Here is a 26,061-nt window from a genome sequence, read left to right on the forward strand (position 1 = left end):
GTGTGTGTGTGTGTGTGTGTGTGTGTGTGTGTGTGTGTGTGTGTTGTAGGAGGCGGAGACAACGCCGGTGAAGGAAGAGGAGCCTCCAGTTGTTAGCCCCGCCCCCCAGGAGAGCCAGTCAGCTTTCAAGAGGTTCTTCACCCAGGGCATCTTCTCCAACCTGAGGAAGAAGAGCAGCATGAGGAGGAGCAAAGAGGAGGAGGAGAAGAAGGAGGAGGCCAAGCCGGAGGAGGAGACACCCCAGGAGAAAACAGAGGAGGCAACCAAAGAGGAGGTGCCAGAGGGGGAGAAGGAAGTGGAGGCTGAGACTGTAGTGGAGGAGGAGGTGAAAGAAGAGGAGGTGAAAGAGGCAGAGGTGTCAGAGGCGCAGCAGGAGGTGTCGGAGGTGGTGTGTCCAGCGGTGGTAGAGGAGGCGGTGGCTGCCGAGCTAATCGAGGAAGGGGCAGTAACTGCGGACGACGCTCCTCTACAGGCAGAGGCAGCTGCCACTGAAGCCATCACCGAGGCAACTGCAGAGGAGCAGGCGGAGGTGGTCGGCACAGAGGTTACCGTGGTGGCAGCGGACCCTGCAGCAGCAGAGGAGGCCAAAGCAGAGCAGGAGCCAGTGGTCACCTCCTCTCTTGAGGCCAGCTCCTCTGTAGAGATCACCTCCTCTTCAGAGGGAGCAACTCAAGAGATCACCTCCTCACAGGTCAGCCAAACTAAATGCTATCATTATCACTTCCACCCGCTACATTGTGGTATTAGCTACAATTAGCTACATCGCTACATTGAGGTGTTAGTTATAATTAGCAACAGAGCTACATTCATGTGTTATCTATAATTATCTACATCTCTATTTTGTGGAGTTACCTTAAAGATGTTAGCTAATTTAGCATCTTAAACTAAGGTATGCTACACTTGTATTCTCTCTATTGTTTGCTAGAAACATTAGCTGGGCTAAGATTACCAACTAATTATTAGCATGAAAGTATCATATTAAACTGATGCTAAATCATGTTAATCTTTGCATCAGGTATCCTCCTGGTAGGAAGGGAAGGACTCTTCTCTACTCTGTAGTATTACCCAGAGACATTAGATAGCTTAACATGACTAACTCCAAGTAATAGCTTAGCTTACTCATCTTATGTACATGACAAGGTAGAGCTGAGGAGTTGGCGGGTTGCGAAGATTAAGTTAGTATTGTAACTTATCTCCACAGGAGAGGAGGGGGAGCCCCCTGAAGAAGCTTCTGAGTGGTGCGGGACTGAAGAAGCTGTCCTCCAAGAAGACGCGCGCCAAGAAAACGCCAAAGAAGGAGGCGCAGGAAGAGGAGCCCAAGAAGGAGGAGGAGCCTGTTGCCGAGCAACCGTCAGCCCCTGCTGCTGAAGAGGTGGACGTGAGCTCAGAGGGAACCAAAGAGGAGGTCAAAGAGGAGATCAAAGAGGAGGAGAAGGAGGAGGTGAGTGTGTACATTTAAAAAGTGTTATATGTATGCGTCATTCAGTTGCTGTCATGGTGCGGAGGAGGGCAGGAAGAGGGTAGCCAGGTCACGCCCTCCTAGTGAAGCAAAACCTTCGGCGTTGCTTCTAGTCAGGCCAAGAGCAATATACAGCAATATACAATTACATACAGGCGGTATCATGTGCTATTGATAATTTTTTTATGATATTAGGAGACAGAGGAGGTGTTGTTATTGATCATTTTATTTCTATTTTGTCATTAGGTGACAGAGGTTTTGTTGTTCATCATTTTACATTACATTACACTTATTATCCTAATGATGCTATTATTCATTATATTGATTATTTCTTCAGGTCACAGCGGCGGAGGTAACGGAGGAGGCCACAGAGGAGGTGAAGGAGGAGGCTGCTGCTGCTCCCGAGGAGCCCAAGAGGAAGATGGACACGTCCATGTCGTGGGAGGCGCTGATCTGCGTGGGCTCCTCCAAGAGGCGCGGCAGGAGGACCTCGGACTCAGATGAGGAGGAGGTACCCGAGGAGGTGAGACACAATCGTATACGTACAATCCACTAGCTATTACACCGTACTACATCAGGACGTGAGATTACACTCCATTGAGGAAGTGAGATTATACTACACTGAGGAGATGAGATTACTTCACTGGCCATCTTTAAACAACACCTTAACCCTATCCAGACTGGGGGGGGACTAAAAGTTCCCGAACCAACTTTGATGTCGTATAATTCCTTAACGACTTAAGCTATGACTACGAAACTTTGTGACTTTTCCTAACATTTAGTTGGCTACAGTTTGGTACCGAAAGATTAGGTTTATCATTTTTGCTGTTGCCATGGCAACGGTTTTCTGACAGGTATGTCTGACCAAAAATCACTTTGCCATATCTATGACGCCATATATTTGCATATTTTTTTGTTATTTCCATTAGCTTCAGACAACTTTGTGAGCATGTAAGTGGTTTGAAGCACAAAATCATTAAAATTTAAGTGCATTACCTACATATGTTGGAAAATCCATTATGGCGAGATTTTGGGCATAATAGGATAATGATGTCATAATGTCATCATAATACCAGATAATAACACAAAAATTATGTCATTCATAGATGTCCATATGTAGATCATCTCCCCCAAGTTTCGTAGTCATACGATATTCCGTTCATGAGTTATGATGGGGGGGTCAAAAGAGCCCCCCCAGGCCCAGGAATGCCAAAAAAGCCCAGTCTGAATAGGGTTAAAACCCATCTCTTTTTGTAGGCCTTTGACTTCTAGTGTCCACAAGCACACACCTACACACACTTACACTGATATTATGTAACGCGACCTTGGTTGTTTTGAAAGGCGCTTTATAAAACAAAGGTGTTATTATTACACTCCACTACTTGAGGTGAGATTATAACAGGGATTCTTAACCTTTTTGACGTTGAGGCCCATTTTTTCCGGTGCAGAGTGGCCCGGGGCCCATCTAATATTGCCCATGCCCACACACACACTGATACATACATATATATAGGCCTATATATAATTACGCCTATACTATTATTAGACTATTATTATTATTATTATTACTTGAAAAATAATTCAATCCTGTTAATAGCAGGTTATTCTTTAAATAAATGTATTTTGTTGTACACGTGGATAACGGTTTTGCTTTGTCAGTAAACAGGATCATTTTGAATAACGTTTCAATCGCTTATTTTGTAACTACTTGATGAGAGAAGACGTCGGCAAATTACACTTCACACCGGTTGGTAATTTCTCGTTCTCCATTCATGTAGGCCACTGCTAAGTGTATTGCCGTCTTATATTTAAAAACAGCGGTGCGTGATCATTTAATCAGCAGAACTGCGCTAGAGTAAAAAGACACACGCTGTATGCAGCATCTTTATTGAATGCAGTTGCGCGGCCCACACGGCCCTTCAGTGCTAGGTTGAAACTTCTCCGCGGCCCTCAAGTTTCTGAGCACGGCCCAGCTTTGGGCCGCGGCCCTATGGTTAAGAATCCCTGGATTATACCACACTCCTTGAAATTACACTGTACATTAGTGACATTAGACTGTAACTATGTGTATGTGTAACCCCATCCATCCAACCCCCTGTAGGTGGTGCCAGCCTCCGCTGAGGAGACCAAGCCGGGTGTGGAATCCCCTCTGGCCGCCTCGCAGGAGCAGCCAGAGCAGCCGGAGGAAAAACAACAGGAGGAGGCGCAGCAGGAGAAGACACAGCAGGAGGAGCAGCAGGAGGTGCAGGCCAGCGTCTCCTCCCCAGAGGAAGGGGAGCAGCCTGTCTCCACGTGGGAATCCTTCAAACGTCTCGTCACCTCCCGCAAGAAGCGGCCGAGTGATGAGAAACTCACCTCCTCTGGGGAGCAGGAGGCATCAGGTGAATACTATTCTATACTATGCTACTATACCATAGCCCAGTGTTTCCCAACCTTTTTTGAGCCAGGGCACACTTTTTCCCTTCAAAAAATCTCGCGGCACACCACCAACCAAAAATGATGAAATAATGAAAACAAATTATAGTAGCCGCCTAACAGTATAGTCATTCTTATAAAAGTGTCTTGAATAGCAATCAAATAAACACAAAAATGTATTTTTTTTATCATCTTTTTGAAATAAAAAGTGCACTTAACATGTCCCTTCTTAAGGAAACTATAGGCCTAAACTTCAAAGTAGGCCTAGGCTTACTATTTACAAATTGTTATTCCAAAAGCATTCTATTTGTAGGAATACAGAAAATAATGCTTATTCTGACAGTAGCAATGCTATTTAGGAAAGATTTCACTGTTACAATATGAGAATGTTTAATATCAATCTCTGTTCAATGCCTTGCAAAATAGAACGCTTTCTCTGATTGCGTCCCCATCCACAAAATGCACATTGGCCAGGAGTTGCGCATGTCCACTAATATCAGCCTCGTCAAGATGCAACGCAATTTTCTCACGGATACGGATCTTTTTCAAAACCACACTTTCAATGTCAGCAGACATGTCATCAATGTCTGGAAATTGTGTTATTTGAGAGTGGGACTTTGGCTATTTCTTTAACCGTTTCAGGTCCAAGCATCTCATTTACAATGGCTTTGCAGGCAGGTAATAGCGTCTCTGCCACTTTGTGACTTTTTTGATTTAGCTACAAGTTCAGCTACGTGGTAGTTAGCTTTAAGGTTCTCTCGTTTACCCTTTTCCCTCATAAATGTTGCTTGGTTCTCTGTTTGCTTACGCAGGCCAACAATATAGCCTGCACTCTTGTTTTGTGAAGGGTGTTTCGTTTACATACCAAGTACAATGGAATCGGTGCCGCATCCCACGTACAAGTACCGGTGGTCCTAAATCCAAATGAAATGAAACTCTTTGTATTGACTCGAGCTCACGGCACGGCATTGCTTTTTTGACAGCTACTACAATGCAATTCGCTACCTGCTGCCACCTAGTGATAAGGAATTATTACATGATTAGGACGCCAGTCAACAGCAGACACTACAACTACATAATGACATATAGGCATTATTTGCTGAGCCTAATAATGAATTCTTTTTTTTCTTGAAAACAAGAATTTTCCACGGCACACCTGACGATCTCTCACGGTGGTTGGGAAACACTGCCATAGCCTACTACACCTACACCACACTACACTATGCTACATTGTACTACCATGATACTACACTACACTACACTATGCTACTATACCATAGCCTACTACTATACCAACACCACACTACACTACACTATGCTACATAATACTACTACTATACTACACTACACTACACTACGCTACATTATACTACTACACTACACTATACTATACTACACTACTACACGTGGGTGTGTGAGTGTATTAATGTGTGTGTTTGTGTGTGTGTGTGTTAATGTGTGTGTCTGTGCAGGGGAGGTGGCCCTGTCAGACAGCGAGCTCCCCAAGGAGGAGTCGTCCTTCTCGCTGCGTAAGCTCCTCCCCCGGCGCAAGAAGAAGGAGGGGGCGAGGGCTGGAGAGGGAGGTGCCACCTCCTCAGACATGGGATCGGGAGAGGAGGACTCTGACACCCCAGCAGTGGTGCCACTCTCCGAATACGACGAGGAGATCACAGGGGAGACGCAGGAGGTGCAGGACAAGGTAAAGGATGAAGAGATACAGGAGGAGCAGAGGAGGTGCGAGGAGGTGTAGAGGAGGATGAGAAGACAGTGGAGATAGAGGAGCTAGGCAGTGGTTCTGGAGTGCGGGCACCCCCTGGGGGTGCGTCAGAGATTTCAGGGTGTGCACGGAATTTTGTTTGTGTTGAGGTTGTGACCAAAGTTCTGCTAGCGAACATTATAATCAGGAAAATTAAAACATGTTTTGGTCCCCAGGTAAAATCATAAAGGTATTAATTAATGTCTCAAGCAAGAATCATTGTAATTAATCCCTTAAATATTTTTTAGGGCATATACACATGTTGAAGTTTGGGTTGGGGGGTGTGCAGCTTGTCTTGGGCACAGGTAAGGGCGTGCGTTAAGAAAAAAGGTTAAGAACCACTGAATATGAGGAGGTGTAGAGGAGACACAGGTTTAAGGTAGAATAGGAGGAGGAAATAGAGGACCAGATAGCAGAGGTGTAGGGCAAGGTAAACGATAGACATAGTGGAGACAAAGGAGGTGGAGTAGGCAAGGACTCTCCGCTCTCCAAATGCAACGACAAGATTACACAGGAGGTGCAGGACAAGGTAGAGTATGAGGGGGAGTGAATACAGAGAGAAGGGGAGGGAGCTAGAGGGATAGTAGAGGAGAGGACAGGTGCGGCTCTCCGAATGTGGCGACGTGATCATAGATGAGGTGCAGGAGACACAGGGCAAGGTAGAGGATGAGGAGGAGGTTCAGTGGAGGTGCAGGACAAGGTAGAGGATGAGGAGGGGGTTCGGTAGAGGTGCAGGACAAGGTAGAGGATAAGGAGGGGGTTCAGTGGAGGTGCAGGGCAAGGTAGAGGATGAGGAGGGGGTTCAGTGGAGGTGCAGGACAAGGTAGAGGATGAGGAGATACAGGAAGTGTAGGCCAAGGTAATCAGCAGAGGAGATAGAGGAGGTGCAATTAAGATGTAATGATGTAATGAAGGTAATCAGCAGAGGAGATGCAGGACATAGAGGAGACAGGTCAAGATAAATGTTTGTATGCATTGTGCAGCACAGATACTTGTATTACTATTATTAGGTTATTGCCATTAATGTAATTTGTTTTATTTATTCATGTATTTATTATATTGTTATCATTAAGGTAATTATAAGTTGTTATCTTATTGTCTTGTAGGTAATTCCCATTATTATTTATTATGTTACTGTCTTTAAGATTGAGGAGGGCGTGTCCAAGGTCACCGTGGAGGAGTCCAAGGTCGCGGTGACGCCTGCCAAGCCGGAGAAGGTCTTCCCACAGGAGGACCGCTCCCCATCCTGGATCTCAGCCGTGGTGGAGGAGGAGGTGGTGGCAGGGGAGGCATGTATTCCTATTTATATTTCATTCATAAGGATTGATATTCATTAAAGGGGCACAATGTAGGATCACATAGTCTCAAAATCGACACCGTCATGAAAAAATGCTGTTTAACTTCAAGTAATCTTGCTATGAGAATGTTTTCATCACAGTATGCCAGCAGTTGATACAAATGTGAATATGTATCTGGCGATATGTAAAGCAAATTTTTCATATGAGAAGTGTTTCCCACAACACTCGTTCGGGTCGCTCTGTCAAAAGTTACATTTGAGGTTCTGTGACAGAGGATTGTGAAAGTGAACGCGAAAGTAATCGTTCACTTACTATTGACTCAAATAAGCATCGGCTGACTCTAGACAGTGATTAATTACTTTTATTATATGGTGTGACGTCATCGGTCGAATGCTCCATTCATTTCAACGGGGCTCCCCAACGTTCGCACGTCTGTTATTTTTCGATAACGGACGGGTTGGTCTATAACAGACCGCTGTCAATGGCAACAAGACTTTTCACTGCTAAAGCGACTTTTCAACAAGACTCTAATCAGCTGCTGTGATAGACAACACCTGTTGTCCTGGCTACCTAGCTGTTGCCTAGCGGTGTTCCACAACGACACTGTTTTGTTTTGCGCAGCAACAATCTTAACATTAAATAGGCCTAAAGAAATGTCCCCGCCATGTGTGAATCATTTTAGTATATCCATATAATAAGCGGGTTAACTTTCGGCGAGTCGGTCGCTTTGTGGAATAGCAGCACTTCAGAGAGAACAAGACCCCTCCGCTCCGCGTCGGGGTCTAAAGATTCTCTCTGTCGTGCTGCTATTCCACGGTAGCGACCTTCTCGCCGAACGTTAACCCCCTTACTTTTAATCCTACATGGTGCCGCTTTAAGGTAATTCCTATTAATATGATATTCAAGGTTATTCCTATGATCACGTTATTGTCATTAAGGTAATTACTATTATTATTTTATAATCATTAAGGTGTATTTGTATTTTTTAATTTTGTCAGCAGGAGACACAGGAGGAGGTGAAGCAGCAACTGAGTGACATCCCTGAGGAGGTGGTGGACACAGCAGCCGGAACGCCGTGCTCTGCTGATAACACCATCGCTGAGGACGACCAGGTCATCGCAGAGGAGACAGTTGCCGAGGACAACGTGGTGAAGGAGACGCAGGAGGAGGTTGCCACGGTGACAGAGGAGAGTCAGGAAGTGCAAGCTGCGGTCACACAGGAAGCCGTTGACATCACTGAGGAGCAGGGGAAGCAGGAGGAGGAGGAGGTGAAGCAGACCTCCCAGCTTACCCTGGAAGCCCTCGCACCCGTTACAGAGGGCGTCATCACAGAGGTGGCGCAGGAGGAGCAGAGTGGAGCATTAGAAGAGGAGGAGGCCCAGGCCACACAGGAGGAGGAGGTGGAAGAGCACAAGGCTGAGGTGGCAGGGGAGGTGGTGGTGGTGGAGAGCGTCTCCATGCAGAGCGCAGAAGTGCAGGAGGCCCCAGAGGAGGCGCAGGAGGAGGCGGGACAGCTGCAGGTGGTGGGCCCAGAGGAGGCCACCAATGAGCAGCGAGCAGAGGAGGTGTCTGAGGTCCTGAAACAGGAAGTGGCGACCGCTCTGGCTGAGCCACTATTGGCTGAAGCCGAAGGCAGCACGGAATCTCCCCTCGCTGTCGTTGCAGCCACGGAAACACAAGTCATCACCACGGAGACCACATGTGATGTCACCAGCGCTGCCCCGACGACGGCCGAGCTAGTGGAGGAGGTGGTGACTAGCCAGCAGGAGGAAGAGGAGGTGAAGGAGATTGAGGAGCAGAGCTCAGTCATCGTTCAAACCATCATCCAGAATGTCATGGAGAATATCTCCGGTGTCCAGGAGGAGGAGAAGGAGGAGGAGCAGGAGAGTAGAGAGGTAGAAGCAGCTCCAGAACCACAACTGGAGGCAGCAGAGCCTGTACCTGTTCAGGAGGCAAGCGCACAACCAGAGACGGAATCCACAGAACCAGCACCAGCAGTATTAGCAGAAGAACCAGAGGCGGGCTCCACAGAACCAGCAGCAGCAGCAGCAGAAGCAGCACCAGCAGAAGCTGCAGAAGCTGCAGAAGCAGCAACTGAGCCATCAGAGACAGCAGCAGCTCAGCAGGACACTACAGACGAGGCAGTCCCCGAGCAGGCCCCGTCCCCCAGGGCGATGGTGCAGGCGGCACAGATGCAGGAGGTGCTGCACCTGTCGCTGCCTCTCCACATTGCCTCCCTAGCGGAGCAGGAGGAGAGCGCAACGCTCACCGTAGACGGAATCGAAGACCACGCACTGGGAACGACCAAGGAGGAGAAGACAGAAGAGGAGGGGGAGAAGGTGGATGAGGAGAGGAAAGAAGAGGAGGAGAAGAAAGGAGAGACGAAGGAAGAAGAGGAGGAGGATGAAAAAGAGGAGGAGGAGAGGATTGAAAGGGAGGAGAAGGAAGAGGAGACAAAGGAGGAGGTGAAAGGAGAGACGAAGGAAGAAGAGAAGGAGGAGGATGTAAAAGAGGAGGAGCCAACAGCAGAACAAATGCAGGTGGCCACAGAAGCAGCCGTTACTACAGAGACAGAAGCAGCCATCACCCCTGAGACAGAAGCAGCCGTTACTACGGAGACGGAGGTAGAGGCCAAAGGCAGCCCAGCGGGAGACGATGAGGCCCCCGCAGTTACTACGGAGACAGAAGCAGCCACCACCACGGAGACAGAAGCAGCCGTTACCACAGAGAAGGAAGAAGCCGTTACTACGGAGATGGAAACAGAGGCCAAAGGCAGCCCAGCGGGAGACGAGGAGGCCCCCGCAGTATCTACGGAGACAGAAGCAGCCACCACCACGGAGACAGAAGCAGCCGTTACCACAGATACGGAAGCAGCCGATACTACGGAAATGGAAGCAGAGGCCAAAGGCAGCCCAGCGGGAGACGATGAGGCCCTCGCAGTTACTACGGAGACAGAAGCAACCACCACCACAGAGACAGAAGCAGTCGTTACCACAGATACGGAAACAGCCGTTACTACGGAGACAGAAGCAGCCGTTTCCACAGACACGGAAGCAGCCATTACCACGGAGACAGAAGCAGCCGTTATTACGGAGACAGAAGCAGAGGCCAAAGGCAGCCCAGCGGTAGACGATGAGGCCGTCGCAGTTACTACGGAGACAGAAGCAGCCATCACCACGGAGACGGAAGCAGCCGTCACTATGGAAACAGAAGCAGCCGTTACCACGGAGACAGAAGTAGCCGTTACCAAGGAGACGGAAGCAGAGGCCAAAGGCAGCCCAGCGGGAGACGATGAGGCCCCCGCAGTTATCATGGAGACAAAGGAAGAGACAGAGACCGCCCCTCAAACAGAAAGCACCAATGACATGGCAGTCGTAACAGAGGCCGCCTCCTCCTCCTGCCAGGACACTGAGGACAAACCTGCACCTGAGCCCAGCGCCGCTGTCCCAGAAACCATGCCCACACCTGAACCCACACAGGCCCCTGAAGCCACACCGACACAGGCCCCTGAAGCCACACCCAAATACCAAGCTACTCCCTCACATTAAGCCACACCCACGTCAAAAGCCACACCCACATCGTCCCCTGAAGCCAAATCTACACATGAATCCACTCACACCTGAAGCCACCTACATCTGAAGCCACACCTACACATGAAGCCACAAACACACAGTCCCCTGAAACCACACCCACGCCTGAAGCCAAATTTACGCCTACACCAGAAGCCAACCACGCCTGAAGCCACCCTCATATCTGGAGCTACACCCACGTCTGAAGCCACATCCACGCCTGAAGCCACATCCACGCCTACACCTGAAGCCAACCATGCCTGAAGCCCACAACGCCTGAAGCCACCCTCACACCTTAAGCCACACCCACACCAAAAGCCAACCACAAGCCACACGTTTACCTGAAGCCATCCACACCTTAATCCACCCACGCCTGAATCCACACCTGAAGCCACCTACACCACAAGCCACACCTGAAGCCACAGCTGAATCCAACCACCCTCACACCTTAAGCCACACCCACACCAAAAGCCAACCACAAGCCACACGTTTACCTGAAGCCATCCACACCTTAATCCACCCACGCCTGAATCCACACCTGAAGCCACCTACACCACAAGCCACACCTGAAGCCACAGCTGAATCCAACCACACCTGAAGCCACCTACACCTGACGCCACACCCACACAAGCACCTGACAACGCACCTACACCTGATGCCACACCCACGCAGATCCAAAAAGCGACAGCTGTCACCGAAGCCACACCAGCATTTGCAGACAAGGACACGGTCACCCCCGTGGTTGCTGCGGTAAATGCCACTCAGCTGACGCAGCAGCTGATGGAGGAGGCGGAGTCTGCTGTTGCCATGGTGACGGAGCAGCTCATGGAGGAGGCGGAGTCTGTTGTTGCCATGGTGAGGGAGCAGCTCATGGAGGAGGCGTAGCCTGCTGTTGCCATGCTGACGGAGCAGCTGACAGAGGATGTTCTGGAGGAGGTGGAGCCTGTTTCCACCGAGATCGCCACCATCTCATGAACAGGTCAGGACACACACAAACATACACGCTCACACGTAGACACACTACCACACACAAATGGATGCAAATCCATTTCTTATATACACTTATTTACGACATAGATTTTCACATTGTGTAGCCTCTTTGCGCAGCTGAGCTTGGTGTTGGCCCGGTGATGGCCTGGTGATGATTACTAAATGTACTAACTGAAGAGGCCATTTTGTAGTTCAATTGTCACATCTTACGATGGGTTTCAATGGGAGAAATTAGAGATTAAGAATAGGTCATCACAATTTGGGTGACAATAAGGTTGAAGTTATTTAAGGGACAAATATGTTCCTAATACCATACTATCCTTCTAGTACCCATTAATGTGGGCAGCCGTAGCCTTAAGGAACATCAAACCTGTCAAGGGACAAAAGACGGAAATTAGCCTCTTGGCTACAATCTTGTATATTTAGCATTTTTGTTTAAATGCTGGCAATATATGCTGTCCCTTTCTTAAATAAATAAACTTGAAACTTGAAACACCTTTCCACTCTCTATCTCACTCCATGGCTGAAGTGCCATGTAAATAACTGTAAGTCGCTTTGGATAAAAGCATCATCTAAGTGTAATGTAATGTGAAAATTAGCAAGCGAACATAAAACAAAAATGATGAAATCGTCTGATCTTAGTATAACTGGTGAAACTGGTAGTTGAGATTTTAGGACCATGTCGATTTCTCACCTTGACTTTGACAATCCAAGTGATAATGTGCAGAAACGTTTAATCTGCGAAAACTAAATACATGTAGAGGGTAGAAGACTGAGGTGCTGTTTCCACGTAGCAGGATATTTTTTTAGCAGGGTATTTTTTTCTCCTGTTTAGGTGTAAATGGAACATGTGGATAAAAATAAATCCTCCATTGTAACAAATGCGTTTCAGCCCCCTAAACAGGATATTTTTTTCTCCTGCTTTTTATACCTGGATTTTAAATATCTGCTACGTGGAAACAGAAGGCCAAAACCAATGCAAAACCAATGCAACCAGGAGAAAAAAATATCCACATATAAAAATATCCAGCTACGTGGAAACAGCACCTGAGTAACCAACGTAAATGTTTACATTCCAGTATGCTAGGACTGGCAATGTAATGCTTGGAAAGGCAAGGCGAGACATTGATGTTGAAGGTGAAGAGTACAATCGCGATACTTTCTTCATCCCAAGGAGAAGTAAAGGTGTCAGCTAGCTTACACATGGCACATAAAGAACATGTAAGGGATGACAATGCGGTCCTAAATGAGTTGTGCCCTGGGTGACGCCCCTCCCGACGCCTCCTCCGATGCCCGACCATTTTGCGGGGGATTGCATTGAAATGAAATTGTGATTACTTTTTGGAACTGTGAACATTTCAACGAAATAAAATGGTACTCAGAGGGTAGCGGACAGAGGGGGCGTAAAACCTTGAATATATGCTTTTATAGCCTCTCCATACATTGTTAGTAACAATATTCACTTTAATGTATAATAAATGTATTTACATTTCCATTGTTAAGCAAAAAATATATGTTTTTGCATTTGCACGAAAACATTTTTAGGTCCAAAAGGGGGTCCCAGCAAAAAAAAGTTTGCAAACCACTGCTTTCAGTGGTGAATATTTAGTTAACACTGGATCATGAGAAAGTTGCTGCACTAAATAATTCTGTTTTTATGTACATGAAAAGAGTTCTGTGTGTGCGTGTGTGTGTTAGAGCTTTAGGGGGCCTCCCTATGCAGGTTGTCCGTGCGCCTGCCTGATCAAAAAGCTTTTGTCGGTAACCAGGGAGACGATTATCAAAGCTGGAATGTGCCGCCCGCCCACACACACACACACACACAAAGACACACACACACTCACACACACATTTCAGGAGGAGCAGATGAACTACTGCTGAAAGACTAGTTATTATTTGGCCCCTTCACACACACACACACACACACACACACACACACACACACACACACACACACACACACACACACACACACACACACACACACACACACACACACACACACGCAGGCTTGGTCCCCTAAGCGAATAGAGTATACCAGGAAGTTTGTTAGGACAGACCCTTCCTGTGCACATTTGGGCCGCGGGGGTGGGGGCTGTTCGTGAGGGCTGTTAGGACTGTGTGTGTGTGTGTGTGTGTGTGTGTGTGTGTGTGTGTAAAGAGAGGGCTGTGAGGACAGACTTTCCTGCTAGTGTTGGATGACAAGCACACCACATTGGAGAGAGAGGAGAGTATCATGTCATCTCATGGTGTGTTTCCCATCTTGTCCACAGGTAGCGCTGATGAGTCCTGATTCTCTGGAAGCTGAAAATTCAGGGAGCAAACACACACACACACACACACACACACACACACACACACACACACACACACACACACACGACTTACACAAACACACACATATACGCTCCCTCACTTGTACGATTGACCAACAAGCAAACTCTCCACTTAAACCACACATGCTAGCCAGGCCGCGCCTTCCTAGTGACCTATTACTTTCGGCGTTACTACTTGTCAGGTCAAGTACTAGTAGGGAAGCAATCAACTTTGAGCAGCTCCAACGGCCGTGGGTAGAGGTGAGGCGTGTTCAGGGCAGTGACGTTCTATTGGGACTAAGAAAATGTTTGGTTTAAACTTCGGCACAGTCAGTAGCAAACCAAGGGAGGTGGGTCAACTATGCTGTTTGAAAAACGTTAACTGTTATACTCTAGGTCAGACCAAGTCTTGAAGAGATTTGAAAGTCGATGATAATCAGGCTACATATATGCACCCTAGACACACATGCACGCACGCACACAGACGCGCGTGCGCACACACACACGCACGCACGCACGCACACACACACACACACACACACACACACACACACACACACACACACACACACACACACACACACACACACACACACAAACACAAATCCCCGCCAACCAGGACTGCAGGAACTGCAGCAGCATCAGGGCTGACACATGAGCCCTCTTCTGATTGGATGAGACATGAGCCCTCTTCCGATTGGAAGAGACATCAGCCCTATACCGATTGGCTCCCAGCCCCGTCACCCAAGAGATGACATATGAACACCACCAGCACCGCCCCAACCCCCCTTTGATTGGCCTTTTCACTCACCATGTGTTCTCCTTTGCCGAATGCTGATTGGACAACTGATCTGTAATGTTGAGAGCCTCGTTCTCACCTGGGGCCGCCAATACAACTCTGCCTGTTGTATTTGTGTCTGCATTTGTGTGTGTGCGAGACGTGCCACTTCAAAGGTGCGTCACTGCGGAGGCGGTATGCAGACTTTTTCACCAGGGATAAGCAACTGCAGGAGTTGCAAGGTCTGTCTGCAATCGCATTGATCCCGCGAGAGTTTCACATCATGACACACGCCGAGCAAGTCAGAGCATGACTGAGTTTTGTAAAGTTGGACAAGATTTCTAACCACCATGCAACATCTCCAGTCCAGAATGCATTGCTGTCTGTCTGCATTGCACAAAGTCAAATGCACCTATTCCACCCTGTTACGTCAGCCCCTCCCCTTCTCCCATGCTATATTATCCCACTCCCCCTGACACAGTTCCCCGCCCCCTATTGTATTAGACCCTCCTCTCCCACACTATGGCAGGCCATCCTTCCTCTGCATACCCTATTATGTCGAGCCTTACACTTCCGGCTTACTGTGGCAAGCCATCCTCTCCTTACTCCTGTGGCAAGCCATCCTCTCCTTACACTCCTTACTCCTGTGGCAAGCCACCCTCTCCTTACACTCTTTACTCCTTCCTTAACTACTGTTACTGTACACAGTACTGTTTGTGTGTGTGTGTGTGTGTGTGTGTGTGTGTGTGTGTGTGTGTGCGTGCGTGCGCGTGTGTGGTATTGTGCTGTTGTAGTGGCTCACTTTGTGTGTGTGTGTGGTATTGTGCCAACTGTGAAATGTTCCGTCTGCTTTATTTTAATGTTTAAAAGTATCTGCTTTATTTTAATGTCTAAAACTCTCTTCCTTATTTTAATGTTTAAAGTATCCTCTGTCTGTCTGCATTATTATGTTTCTAAAATGTAGACACACAAATAAAACACTAATGTTTCAAATCTGCTGCTCCCGCTCCTGATTCTGTGTGTGTGTGTGTGTGTGTGTGTGTGTGTGTGTGAGTGTGAGTGAGAGAGAGAGAGAGAGAGAGAGAGAGAGAGAGAGAATGTTGGGGGTCACAAATGTGCTGTATTGTCAGGCTTAAGGTGTCTGCTCTCCAGAAAGACGTGAGGGGACTACCAACAATGACCGACCAAGCACACACGCACACAATCAGGCATTTGTCTGTCTGTCTCTTGACGGTTTTGATTGCCTGCGATTTTAATGCCTAACACACTTTGTCGACTTCAACCACCAGGGACACTCCACTCGGCATGGCCCTGGGGTGGTACTACACTCCCCCGGCGCGATTAGTCTTCACAACTTTCATGTGTGTGAGCGGTCGACCCATTGAAGTATTCATGACGTCGTCACTAAGTCCCTTTCTGTACTTTTCACATGGAGCCTTGTTAGAAGATGCACTACTAATGACAGTACATGTACAAGGTACAACATTTTTTTTCAGTGCAATATACCCCACCCCACAATTGTTTTACAGTGTATTAATGCATATAACAATACATATAACCATTACATCATATTTAAATGATCTGTAGAGAATTACAATAAAGAAAACAAAACAGGAAAATGCTACCAGGCGTATGAAATGTGTGATAAAAGAAGAATCAACCTTGCTAGTTTTATTAAAAGCTGGTACATACAGACCACTCCTATGGAGATTTCCATATATAATTTGTCACGTAGGAGACATATTCTGCCACCTTGTTAAAACAAATGCTCCAAAGAAAGAACAGATCTCTTGAATAAATGAAGAGTTTATTTGCAAAACGATGTTAACACCATCTTCTACTTTTGTATTTTATTATTGGAAATGACTGTTCAGATGTCCTTTCATCAATTCAGTGCGAACCTATCTTTCAAACCTATCTAAAATGTATTTTGGTTCCAAAGCGACGCATAGGATAGATCACTTTGTTTGCAAAACGACATATTTTTACTATTTGCGTCTCGGGCGACATGGAAAAAATGTTGGGAACCTATGAAAACTGCCCTAATCTAACAACGTCCAGCTGAAAGATATACACAAAGAGGACCTGATCAGAAAAAAAATGAAATTGGGCTCACAGCCTTTAAACACAAGGATAATTTTTTCAAATTCAATGGCAACACTTGGTCTGGTAGGCGAATAGCTTACCACGATTGGCCCAGGAGATAGTGGAAAATGTGCCCCAAATTGAAATATTTTATTGTTGGAACTGTATTTTATTCTTTATGAGAGCAAACATGTTGCCTTGGCACAAATGTGCCCTTTCACATTCAAGAATTCCTGTTCAAGGCTAAGCAGAAGATTACTGGACTGTGCGAGGACTTTATCTGTACCAGAACAATGGAATGCCCAAACACAACAGAGTTGCATCTCCACATGGCAGGCCAAGGCCTGTGTGTTCGTTGCCTGATTATCATAGACTTGCAATCGAGATTCGATCTGCAGCGCCGCCGAAGGTGTTGCGTCACTAGGAGGGCGCAGCCTGGCTAGTGTGTTCGTGTGTTTGTGTGTGTGTGTGTGTGTGTGAATGAATTAATCTCTATCCGGGTACGCCCCCTTTTCCCCTTAGCGGATAGAGATAATTGTTATCAGGGACAATCCTACAATAAATATGGCTTGGAGATATTTCAGTGTAGAACGAGTGGGGAAAATGGTAACTGACGGTTCTCCCCATCCGCTCTCCAAGCCGGCTTGAAACTTAATTAAGGATTCTCTGTGTCTTTCATTTCAGGTGTTTCATATTTACAAATGTTAAGGGTTTGAACCTAACATTTATTTTAAAATATAATGCACTTTTAACTAGATGATACTTAATGAAGTCATTTTTCATATGAAAACAGTTGTTGAGGCCTAATATCAATATTTAAAGCGCTAGGGCCTTAACATTATTGACCCCAGATCCTTATGTCATTTGGAACATCATTGGTTTTATTGGTTCAGCCTATGAATGACATGTTATCACACCCCCCAGGAAGACATCACAACGACACTTAATATTAAATTCAAAATATCGCCAACTTGAGCAGCAGTTGTTGCGCAACAAATAAATAAAAGGCATAGATAATTAATTACAGAACATTTTTACGTTTTGTACTTTGGCTATAAACCGACTCATTTCCCTGTTTGAACTGGTGCAGCCTCGCAGGGAGTGCTGTGTGAATTTGACATAGGTCAACAACTGCAAGAGACTAGTGATTAGTGATTTGAAGGGATGTTTGAGTAATTATGCAATAATCAGACACCTATTTTGGAACGCAAGCTTCAGTGGTGAGATCAAAGGGACCAGCGGTGTTATGACACTCTTGGTCGCAGGTGGGCACACGGATAGAGGTGCTTAACTCGAATCTTTTGGGCAATCCAGGACGATTGGATCATCCAGAGGATGGGATCCGGATTCGACGAATCACTTGGATCACTTACCTAACATTTAAAAAAAAAACAATAATAATAATTAAAAAATAATAATAAACCGTTCCTGCCGTTAAATGACTATGCGCCTCACCTTTTTTGTCCCATTCATCAATTCATTTTGATAAATCAAAAAGTGAGACAGTTTTATCAACAAAACTCTCGCCACTGAGATCACAAAACTGACTGTGGAAACCCCATGAGCCAGGAAAGGATCCGAAAGCAGTCACGCATGGGCTACTTTAAGGATTCGTGAGTTACAACTCACCTATGAATCGTCACAGAACCAAAACTACTACTGCGATCCGACCCACCTGGGTCTAGTAACTAAACATGTCCACCCAAGACGGCTTTGGCGGCATTGGAACAGCATGTTCGTGATAACAGTAGACTCTATTGTATGTGTTGTTTATGTGTTTAAGAAGACTAAAATGTAAATATTTGGGAGGATCAGAAAGTCAAGTTGAGCAGCAGATCACTCGCTTCCGCTGCTGAGTTGCCTGGCGACTCGCGGCAAAAACGAAACATTAGCGGTGATCTGATCCATAGGGGATTCGCTGCTACCAACAACTCAGTCAGGATTCGTCTCTCACCGAGTTGCCGACGGCGCCGCTGTTGTGACTCGGCGAAGAGAACTGGATAACTAGAGAAACTAAGATAAATAGAGAAAACAATGCAACGGTGCTAAGTTGGACCATAAGTCATGTTTTTATTGATTAGTAAAACATTAAACAGGCCTAAATGACACACAATAAGATATTACTACGCCATGGCTAAGCACTTTACAGAAACACATACACATGCACCTGCCACTTTCACAGCAATAGGCATTGACCACATCCCCATGAATACAAGAAGAGGGGACAGACAAAGACTTCTTAACCAAAAAGAGAGCAGATGGATACATAATTTAAATACCATGTGTAACCAAGTGGACTGTTACTGGTAATTTCTTAAAATAATAATTACTTTTGATGTGTGTAATTGCACGACTACGCCACTGAGGGAATTTCGCCCTCAGAATATGAATTAACAAAAGGCACAACAGGTTCGCTATAAGGACCACAGAGACGGGCGACTGGGAACTATTAATCCATTATTTTTATTTACAGCAATTATAAAAATACAAAATCGTTAAGATCACAAATAGATGACGGACATCAAGGACAATGTTGGCAGTAACACAATGCATGAGCCAGAATGGCCTGAACCTTCTACACGCCGGTGACTCCAATAAATACAAAGCTTACACTACACAAGTAATTAAAGAGCACTGCAAACAGGTTAGATCAATGGCACGACAAACAGTGTTAGTACACGGCAAACCTGGAGTCTTGGGTATGTAGTGGCACAGTAGGGTGGCACTACAAGTGCAATGCACAGACAAAAGGAACAGATAACAGGATAAATCAGTAAAGAAAGAAAATAAAAGACCGACAGGGGGGATCGCTCACGTGTTCGACACAAGTAGTGAATCAAACCAAAAAGGACATTTTCCCAACACAGCGAACACTCGGTATAACCACCGCACGCGCACGTTGCGCACCACAGTCCTCCAGACCAGTAGATCTGATAAAACACTAGGCTAAACAAAACAGCAACCCATCAACGCCATCAGCCCGATGTATGGGAAATCACCAGGCCACCTGCACACAAAAATTAATACAGATAGGGGATGAGTGACAAGTCAAATTTCTCATTATTCATACAAAGAGGCATGGTGGTGACAACATACCATATTGGTCTTCATCCTATAACGCAGCATCGTCTTCGTAGCCAAACCTGGGGGAATGGCCGCTCACCCCGGTAATCCTAACGATGCAATGCAGCCAGTAAGTTACACGGCACAGTTAATATAATTCCCAAAGTCGGGAAAAGATGGCCTACATACCACAACAAGCAGTCCATGTCAACACCAGCGTTGGAGAGCCTCGGTAACGCTCAAGAAGCCACGCCGCGTAACCACACTTCGCGTCACGGAATTTCCACTTCTCCGTGCGCGCAAGAGCATACCGGCTCGGGGGCAACCAGCGCCAACGATCTGGCTCAACCGAAATTGACACTACCAGACAATAAAGCTGCCAACTCAAAAGTGTGCCGGGTGCCCTGCTTTTAAAGATGGCACATATCCTACCCATTGGTGCACCTGCCACATGACGCACCAATGCCATGGCAGATTGCTGCCGTGGCTTAAAGGGGCCAGACACCCATTCTGCTACACATGCAATATCCGGGTTTAAATGATAATATCGTATGATTTCATTTCTCTGATATTATGAATGTACTATGAAGTGGTGATGTTTATGATGTTGTTTATGATGGTCTCTGTTTTCTTGAATAAGGTGTAAGGACCGCAGGTGTCAACCATATCGGTTTTGGGCACCTGTGCAAGCACGGACGGGAGGAACCAGATGCCGCGAACGTTCACAGGCGCGCGCGGCCTGGAGCCCTGCGCGACGCGCACCAGAACATGATGACGTTCACATGCACACTGTAAGACATTGATGTATTTAGTACAGCAATTTGTACAACAGTGTGTTGTATTCACATTTTTACTGTAGATGGCAATGCATTGTGGGGAAATTAAGGACATTGTTGTAATTTTATTGTAACCTTACTGTATGCATGGGCGTTTACAGCGTTTGCGTTGCATCATGGGACACCAGTTTGAATTTGATTTTTTTTGGCGGAATGGATCTGACTGTACTGACGTTCCTGGGATAAAGGTAAGATAACAAAATGTTAAGATATTATGTAGCCTGTTCATCTAATATGCCTACTTTGTAGTTTTATATTCTAGATCAATATGATAGGATAGGCCGAGTTCTATATGCATTTGGCAGGGTTAGAACTTAGAGGGCTTTATCATCGACAGGGCTAGATTAGAAGGTTAATACAGTGAGAGCATTTCGTTGTATACATGTTGTCGTTTGTCGTGTCCAAAGGATTTCCAGCCGCAGCGTAAATCGGTAAGCATTGCTTGTCATCTCGGACTTCATGCTTTCTGACTTGAATAGAGCCTGCCAGGCCACCCCATACAAAAGCATTTGAGTGGCACCCTCTTTTGGACGGAACGTAGGCTACGGCTGTTCTCTATGAAAAGCGATCAGACACCAAAGTGGGTGCTCTAACTGTGCTTCCTTTTGCATCGATCAGCCTGTAGAACTATACTACTAGTACAAATCTCTACCAGCAGATAATGCCCTTGTAGCCCAAGTGCCAAGTAGCAAAGAGATGGATCTCTATGCTAGTAGTCTAACCGTGAATAGCCGCCTGTGAGCTAGGATGTAAATGTTTGCGGCATGATCTTTTTTCCCTAACAACTGACTATGCACATTTTGGATTTTTTTCCACAGCATAATTAGAGCTGCACAGTGGCCGTGGATATCACCAGGTCCGTCAATCTGTAAGTTTAATGTTTACTAGTTTTACCAGACTATTGGTATGCAGTAGCATCCTCATGCATTCAAAATGTGTGCTTCGGACTCGTAGATTGTTGCTAGGTGATGATAAACAATGTTGGGTTCCCCACTGATCTTCTGAAATATGAATAAACATCACAATTTGGCCATTTTAAGTTGTTTAACATAGCGATAATGTCCTGACATGACCCCTGTTAATAATGCACAGTAGGTAGACCAGAAAACAACCCGTTTGTTACGAGATTACGAAAATACAATTCACCACCAAACACAACTATACTTTTCACACATGATCTATATCAGTAACACGCTACAAAAAGGTGAAACGAAGCGTTCTTAGTGTTCAAATAAAGACATTTTGTGGCATGTTTTTCTACTCCGCCCGCATGTTTCAACCCACTAGACATAGACATTGCTTGCGAGAGATTATCTGTGGTAGAATCTAAGGTGTCCACCAGGTGGTGTCTACTCCCTTGTTACGGAGTAGAACTACCAAGTGCAGGCAGACGTTCTGGAATCTTGCAGTAGACAGCTAGCAGTCGCTATTCTTCTCTGTACTTCTGGAACACTCGCCACGTTCGCTAGTTGTGTCTGCCTTTCTAAAAAAGAAATATCCTTAGTTCTACCTTCTATTTGGTTGTTGTGTTACATTACGTTATAGTAATTACATTATTTACATACATTATATTGATTATTATTGTTTCCTGCGTGGACGTTTATGAAAATGTGCTAATCCAACACTCCACGTGTTAAGCTCAGATGGCTATCTAACTTGCACTAGGGTAGTGCTATTTGTGGTTAGCTGTTCCATTTCTCTCGCAATGTTTCAATGTAAGATAGGTTCGTGTGGGGAGAGGTTTGATAAAGTCTTTGAGTATACACAGCACATTCAGTTGCACAGCAATAGTGCACATTTTAGATATGCCTGTGGAATGCCGAATATCGCAGAGGATACGCAAAGCTCCCTGCCCTCAAGGCTCACATGTACAGAGACCACAAGGCTGTCACACCATGCAGTAGAGGCGATGATGATAAGGATTTTGCGTGTGATCTCTGTGCAGTGACATGCAAGGGCGTAACTTTATGCTGACAATTGGGGGGGTCAAGATTTCCATCTAAATGAATTAAATGGCTAAACAGTTTTCTTCAGTATTTGCATGTACAGTTATGTATGTTACCTGGTCATTTGTGCCTCCTGCGCTGTCTCTCTCTGTACTCTCTCTCCCTGTTTTTGGTCATCCGATTCTCCTTCGCCTCGTTCTCTCCCTCTGTCTTCAACTGATGCACTTCCTCCATCATCTCCTTTCTGTTGCTCAACTGCTACATCTCCTCTGTTGCCTCTCTCTCCTTCAACTGCTGCACCTCCTCTGACACCTTCATACTCTATCTCTTGAACTGCTTCACCTCCTTTGTCACCTCCTTCTCTCTCCCTCTCATCTGTGCTTCCTCGTCTCTCTCTCTGGACACCCGTCTCTCTCTCTCATCACCTGTACCTCCTTGGCCTTGGATCTCTCTTTGGTGACCTGCACAATCAAGTTCTTGAACCTGATATAAAAAAAACCTCAGTTAATGTTCAAATGGCTTGGCAGCAAACTCAGATCAGAGTTTTAGAGAATGCATTTTCCCAATCAGGCTAAAGTCAAGCTGTCAGAAAATCTCCATTTTTAATGTGGCATATAGCAATAAAGCAAAGATGAGTTAATTAATTAATTAAAAACATTCCTACCCTTTGCTTAGTAATTCATATGATCAGGAGAAAGCTACAGTCAGAGATGGATGATAAAATCTTTGATGCAGTGCCAAACATGAATGACATATCCCAACCATCAATCACTAATCAGGATGCTGCACAAATAGGATCTCTTGTCTGTTGTTCGCCATGTTGTTAATCATACGATCAGAAGAAAGTTGCTGTGGTAGAAATTAAAGTAGCCTGCTGGCTACATAATATTCCATACCCATTATTTATACAATTGACTGTTGTTGTTGTTTTTATAACTAAATATACAGTGGCGACTGGCGACAAAAACATTGAGAGGACCTACTCTGTCTCACTCCAAGCACAGCCACGCATAGTGTCACGTGAGGAGGGAACCCCTTGTCTCCCCACCCTCTCTCGTGTCTCTCTCTTCAATAAATACTTCACTGGCGAAACAAACTGTAATCGCTTGGCTGTTGTCAACAAATGCGATTTTGAAAACAAAATATAATGCCACAATACATCTTATTTAAAATGGATGTGTTTACTATTGGTGTCAAAAAACTTACAGGCATTTTGGTTCAGCTGCATTGAACAAGCTTCTCATTTGAAGTGGATACTATCATAGGAAATCACGCAGGCAACTGGACAGGGGGTAACCAAAAACTACTTAAATGACGTGAAATAAAACAAACAGACGTCCGATTGCTAGGGTTTCACAAAATGTGTTGGTTTGAGGGAGTAAATATCCCAAGTGCTAGCCATCAACGAAGTCCAAAATAGCCAGCCACGTCCAGTGTTATTGAACTAGCTGAGTGGAGTCCAATATGCGGACTTCCCTCCTCCCTTGCTCACTTGCCTGCTTGTGATCTCATGATGATGTCACTGACAACGGAAAATGAATTCAATATCTTGCAAAAGCGCAATTGTAAAGTAATTTTCTCATTTGACCAACTGGATTATGAATGAAGAATAGTCCCCCAAAAATTATTTTGGCTAGGCTGACAGCTGGGAAACTTTATTGTTTTCTCCACGGAGGAGGGGCCAGGAGGCGGGGCGAGGCCACAAGCACAAGTGGAGGAAGCAAGGTCACATATTGGGATGCACACGCTGTCTGTCGTAACCTAGCATAAAATAGCTAACTAACTGACAGGCAGAAAGGCAGTGGTACACTATAGGTTCTCAAAACACTCGGAAATAATGTCTCTTATGCCAAAGACACATCCACGCATGATCATGTGGCAATTGCAAGTTAAAAGTAGAAAAAAACAATTGCTCAATACTTGGGAAAGCTGATCGCTAATCAGTTTGAATTTGGGATAGTGGAGAAGAGGATTACCCACAGGGTTGCCAGATGAGGCTAATGATTTCCAGCCCAAAAAATGCTCAAAACCAGCCTAGAAGCTCAAAATCCCGCCCAATTCTATTGATTTCTATGGCTAAAATTGGGCTGGTTTTTCCGCTAAATGCCATTTTTACCCGCACACGACCATCCTAAGCAGCCCAATTGGGCGGGAAACAGCCCAATCTGGCAACACTAATTGACAGTACTGTCAATGGTACGTACTACAACGTACACAACTAACGCAGATTTGGGAAATACCAAGGGGGGCAGGGTTACATTACAACATGATTAAACATAACTGAACAAAACTATTTTTCACTATTTTACATAAAATGGGTAAAGTTGTTCATGCAAGACAAGTACTGCAATTATATAAGGGGGTTTTACAATTATATAAGGGGGGTTACATTGTCAGGGTTTGAAGTCTGGGGGGGGGGTCAAAACCCCCGTAACCCCCGTGGAAATTACGCCCATGGTGACATGTGACTCCTCATCCTCGCTTGTAATTCACTTGCGGTGTGAGGCTTTGGGGCATCTTCTGAACTTTCACCACTAGATGGCCTCATCGTGCCCCCTTGTTTGTGCTGTGTCATCATTTGCTGAGTCATGTTTTGTGTTTGAGTAGACCTCGTTAAGTTAATTACATGTCACCTGCATCTCGTTTGTTTGCCTTTATAAGCCTCCTCTGTTTGCCTGTGCTCAGTCTTGATTTTGTCATCTGAAGATCACAATGCTTGCAAGTTCCTGTTGCTCTCTTGAACCTTTGTTTCTCTGGATGTTTTTGACTTTTTTGGACTTTGAATTTTGATGCCTTGCTTGGACTTTGCCGTTTTTGAAGAACTTTTTGGACTTTGTTGACTTTACTGGATTTTCTGTGCGTTGGACTCCTTTTTTGTTCCTGATCATTTACTATGTCCTACTGAGCATTGTGATCTGAACTGAAACCTTTTGTCCCTTACTGGTCTACCGATTTGCCTTGTTGAAACACTCCTTTTTTTGACACAGTAAAACTTTTTGAAATTTGACTTTTGTTGTCTGCCTCTCTCTGCATTTGAGTCAACTCTTTGATCTTGTGGTAAAGTGTCTGCCTGCTACGCTAGAGACCCGGGTTCAATCCCCGGGCCGTTCGTGACATGCGGTCTCATCTGCGCAGTGGATTACAAGTTAAATGCCCCTTTACAGGATGCATCGCCCATTTTTCAGTTTTGTCGAGTTTTGCATCCCATGTTTCCGAGAAGCACTGCAATGAGTGTGTTGAAACTCCCTGTAGTGCTGAAAGACCCGATGCCAGTGAGTCGATGTAGAGAGAGTGAAATATCTGTAGTTAGCAGTGGTTCTGATGAGCAAAAAGCACCTCATGCTGTTGATGAATCCCTCTTTTTACAGCACATTACATTGTTCTATTTAAAACTCCAGGCTAAACTGCTCTTGCCGGCCCCTGTGATTCAAGCCATTATTGACGGCTACCAAGATGTTCATGATTTCAGTCTGATTAATAGGCTGAATCAGAAGTCAGAAGTTAACTGCCTTGGGTATCCCAGAAGCTACAATTGGTGACATTATTGAAGA

General features: G+C 45.6%; 1 protein-coding gene across 3 annotated transcripts in view; it reads left to right on the top strand.

Moving 5' to 3' along the window:
* Positions 1-15,579, top strand: part of LOC134461096 (A-kinase anchor protein 12-like) — a 37,060-nt gene extending 21,481 nt beyond the window's left edge. For 2 of the 3 annotated variants that reach the window (XM_063213859.1, XM_063213862.1), the window contains 8 exons: positions 50-691; positions 1,202-1,441; positions 1,797-1,982; positions 3,561-3,840; positions 5,347-5,573; positions 6,776-6,919; positions 7,927-11,476; positions 13,761-15,579. In XM_063213859.1, coding sequence (XP_063069929.1) covers positions 50-691; positions 1,202-1,441; positions 1,797-1,982; positions 3,561-3,840; positions 5,347-5,573; positions 6,776-6,919; positions 7,927-10,476 — 4,269 coding nt within the window. In that variant the 3' untranslated portion in view covers positions 10,477-11,476; positions 13,761-15,579. The remainder of the gene's footprint in view (positions 1-49; positions 692-1,201; positions 1,442-1,796; positions 1,983-3,560; positions 3,841-5,346; positions 5,574-6,775; positions 6,920-7,926; positions 11,477-13,760) is intronic. The other variant, XM_063213860.1, reaches the window with a different exon arrangement.
* The last annotated feature ends 10,482 nt before the right edge of the window (positions 15,580-26,061 follow it).

This window comes from Engraulis encrasicolus, chromosome 13 (assembly GCF_034702125.1).
Source record: "Engraulis encrasicolus isolate BLACKSEA-1 chromosome 13, IST_EnEncr_1.0, whole genome shotgun sequence".
Classification (NCBI taxonomy): Eukaryota; Metazoa; Chordata; class Actinopteri; order Clupeiformes; family Engraulidae; genus Engraulis; species Engraulis encrasicolus.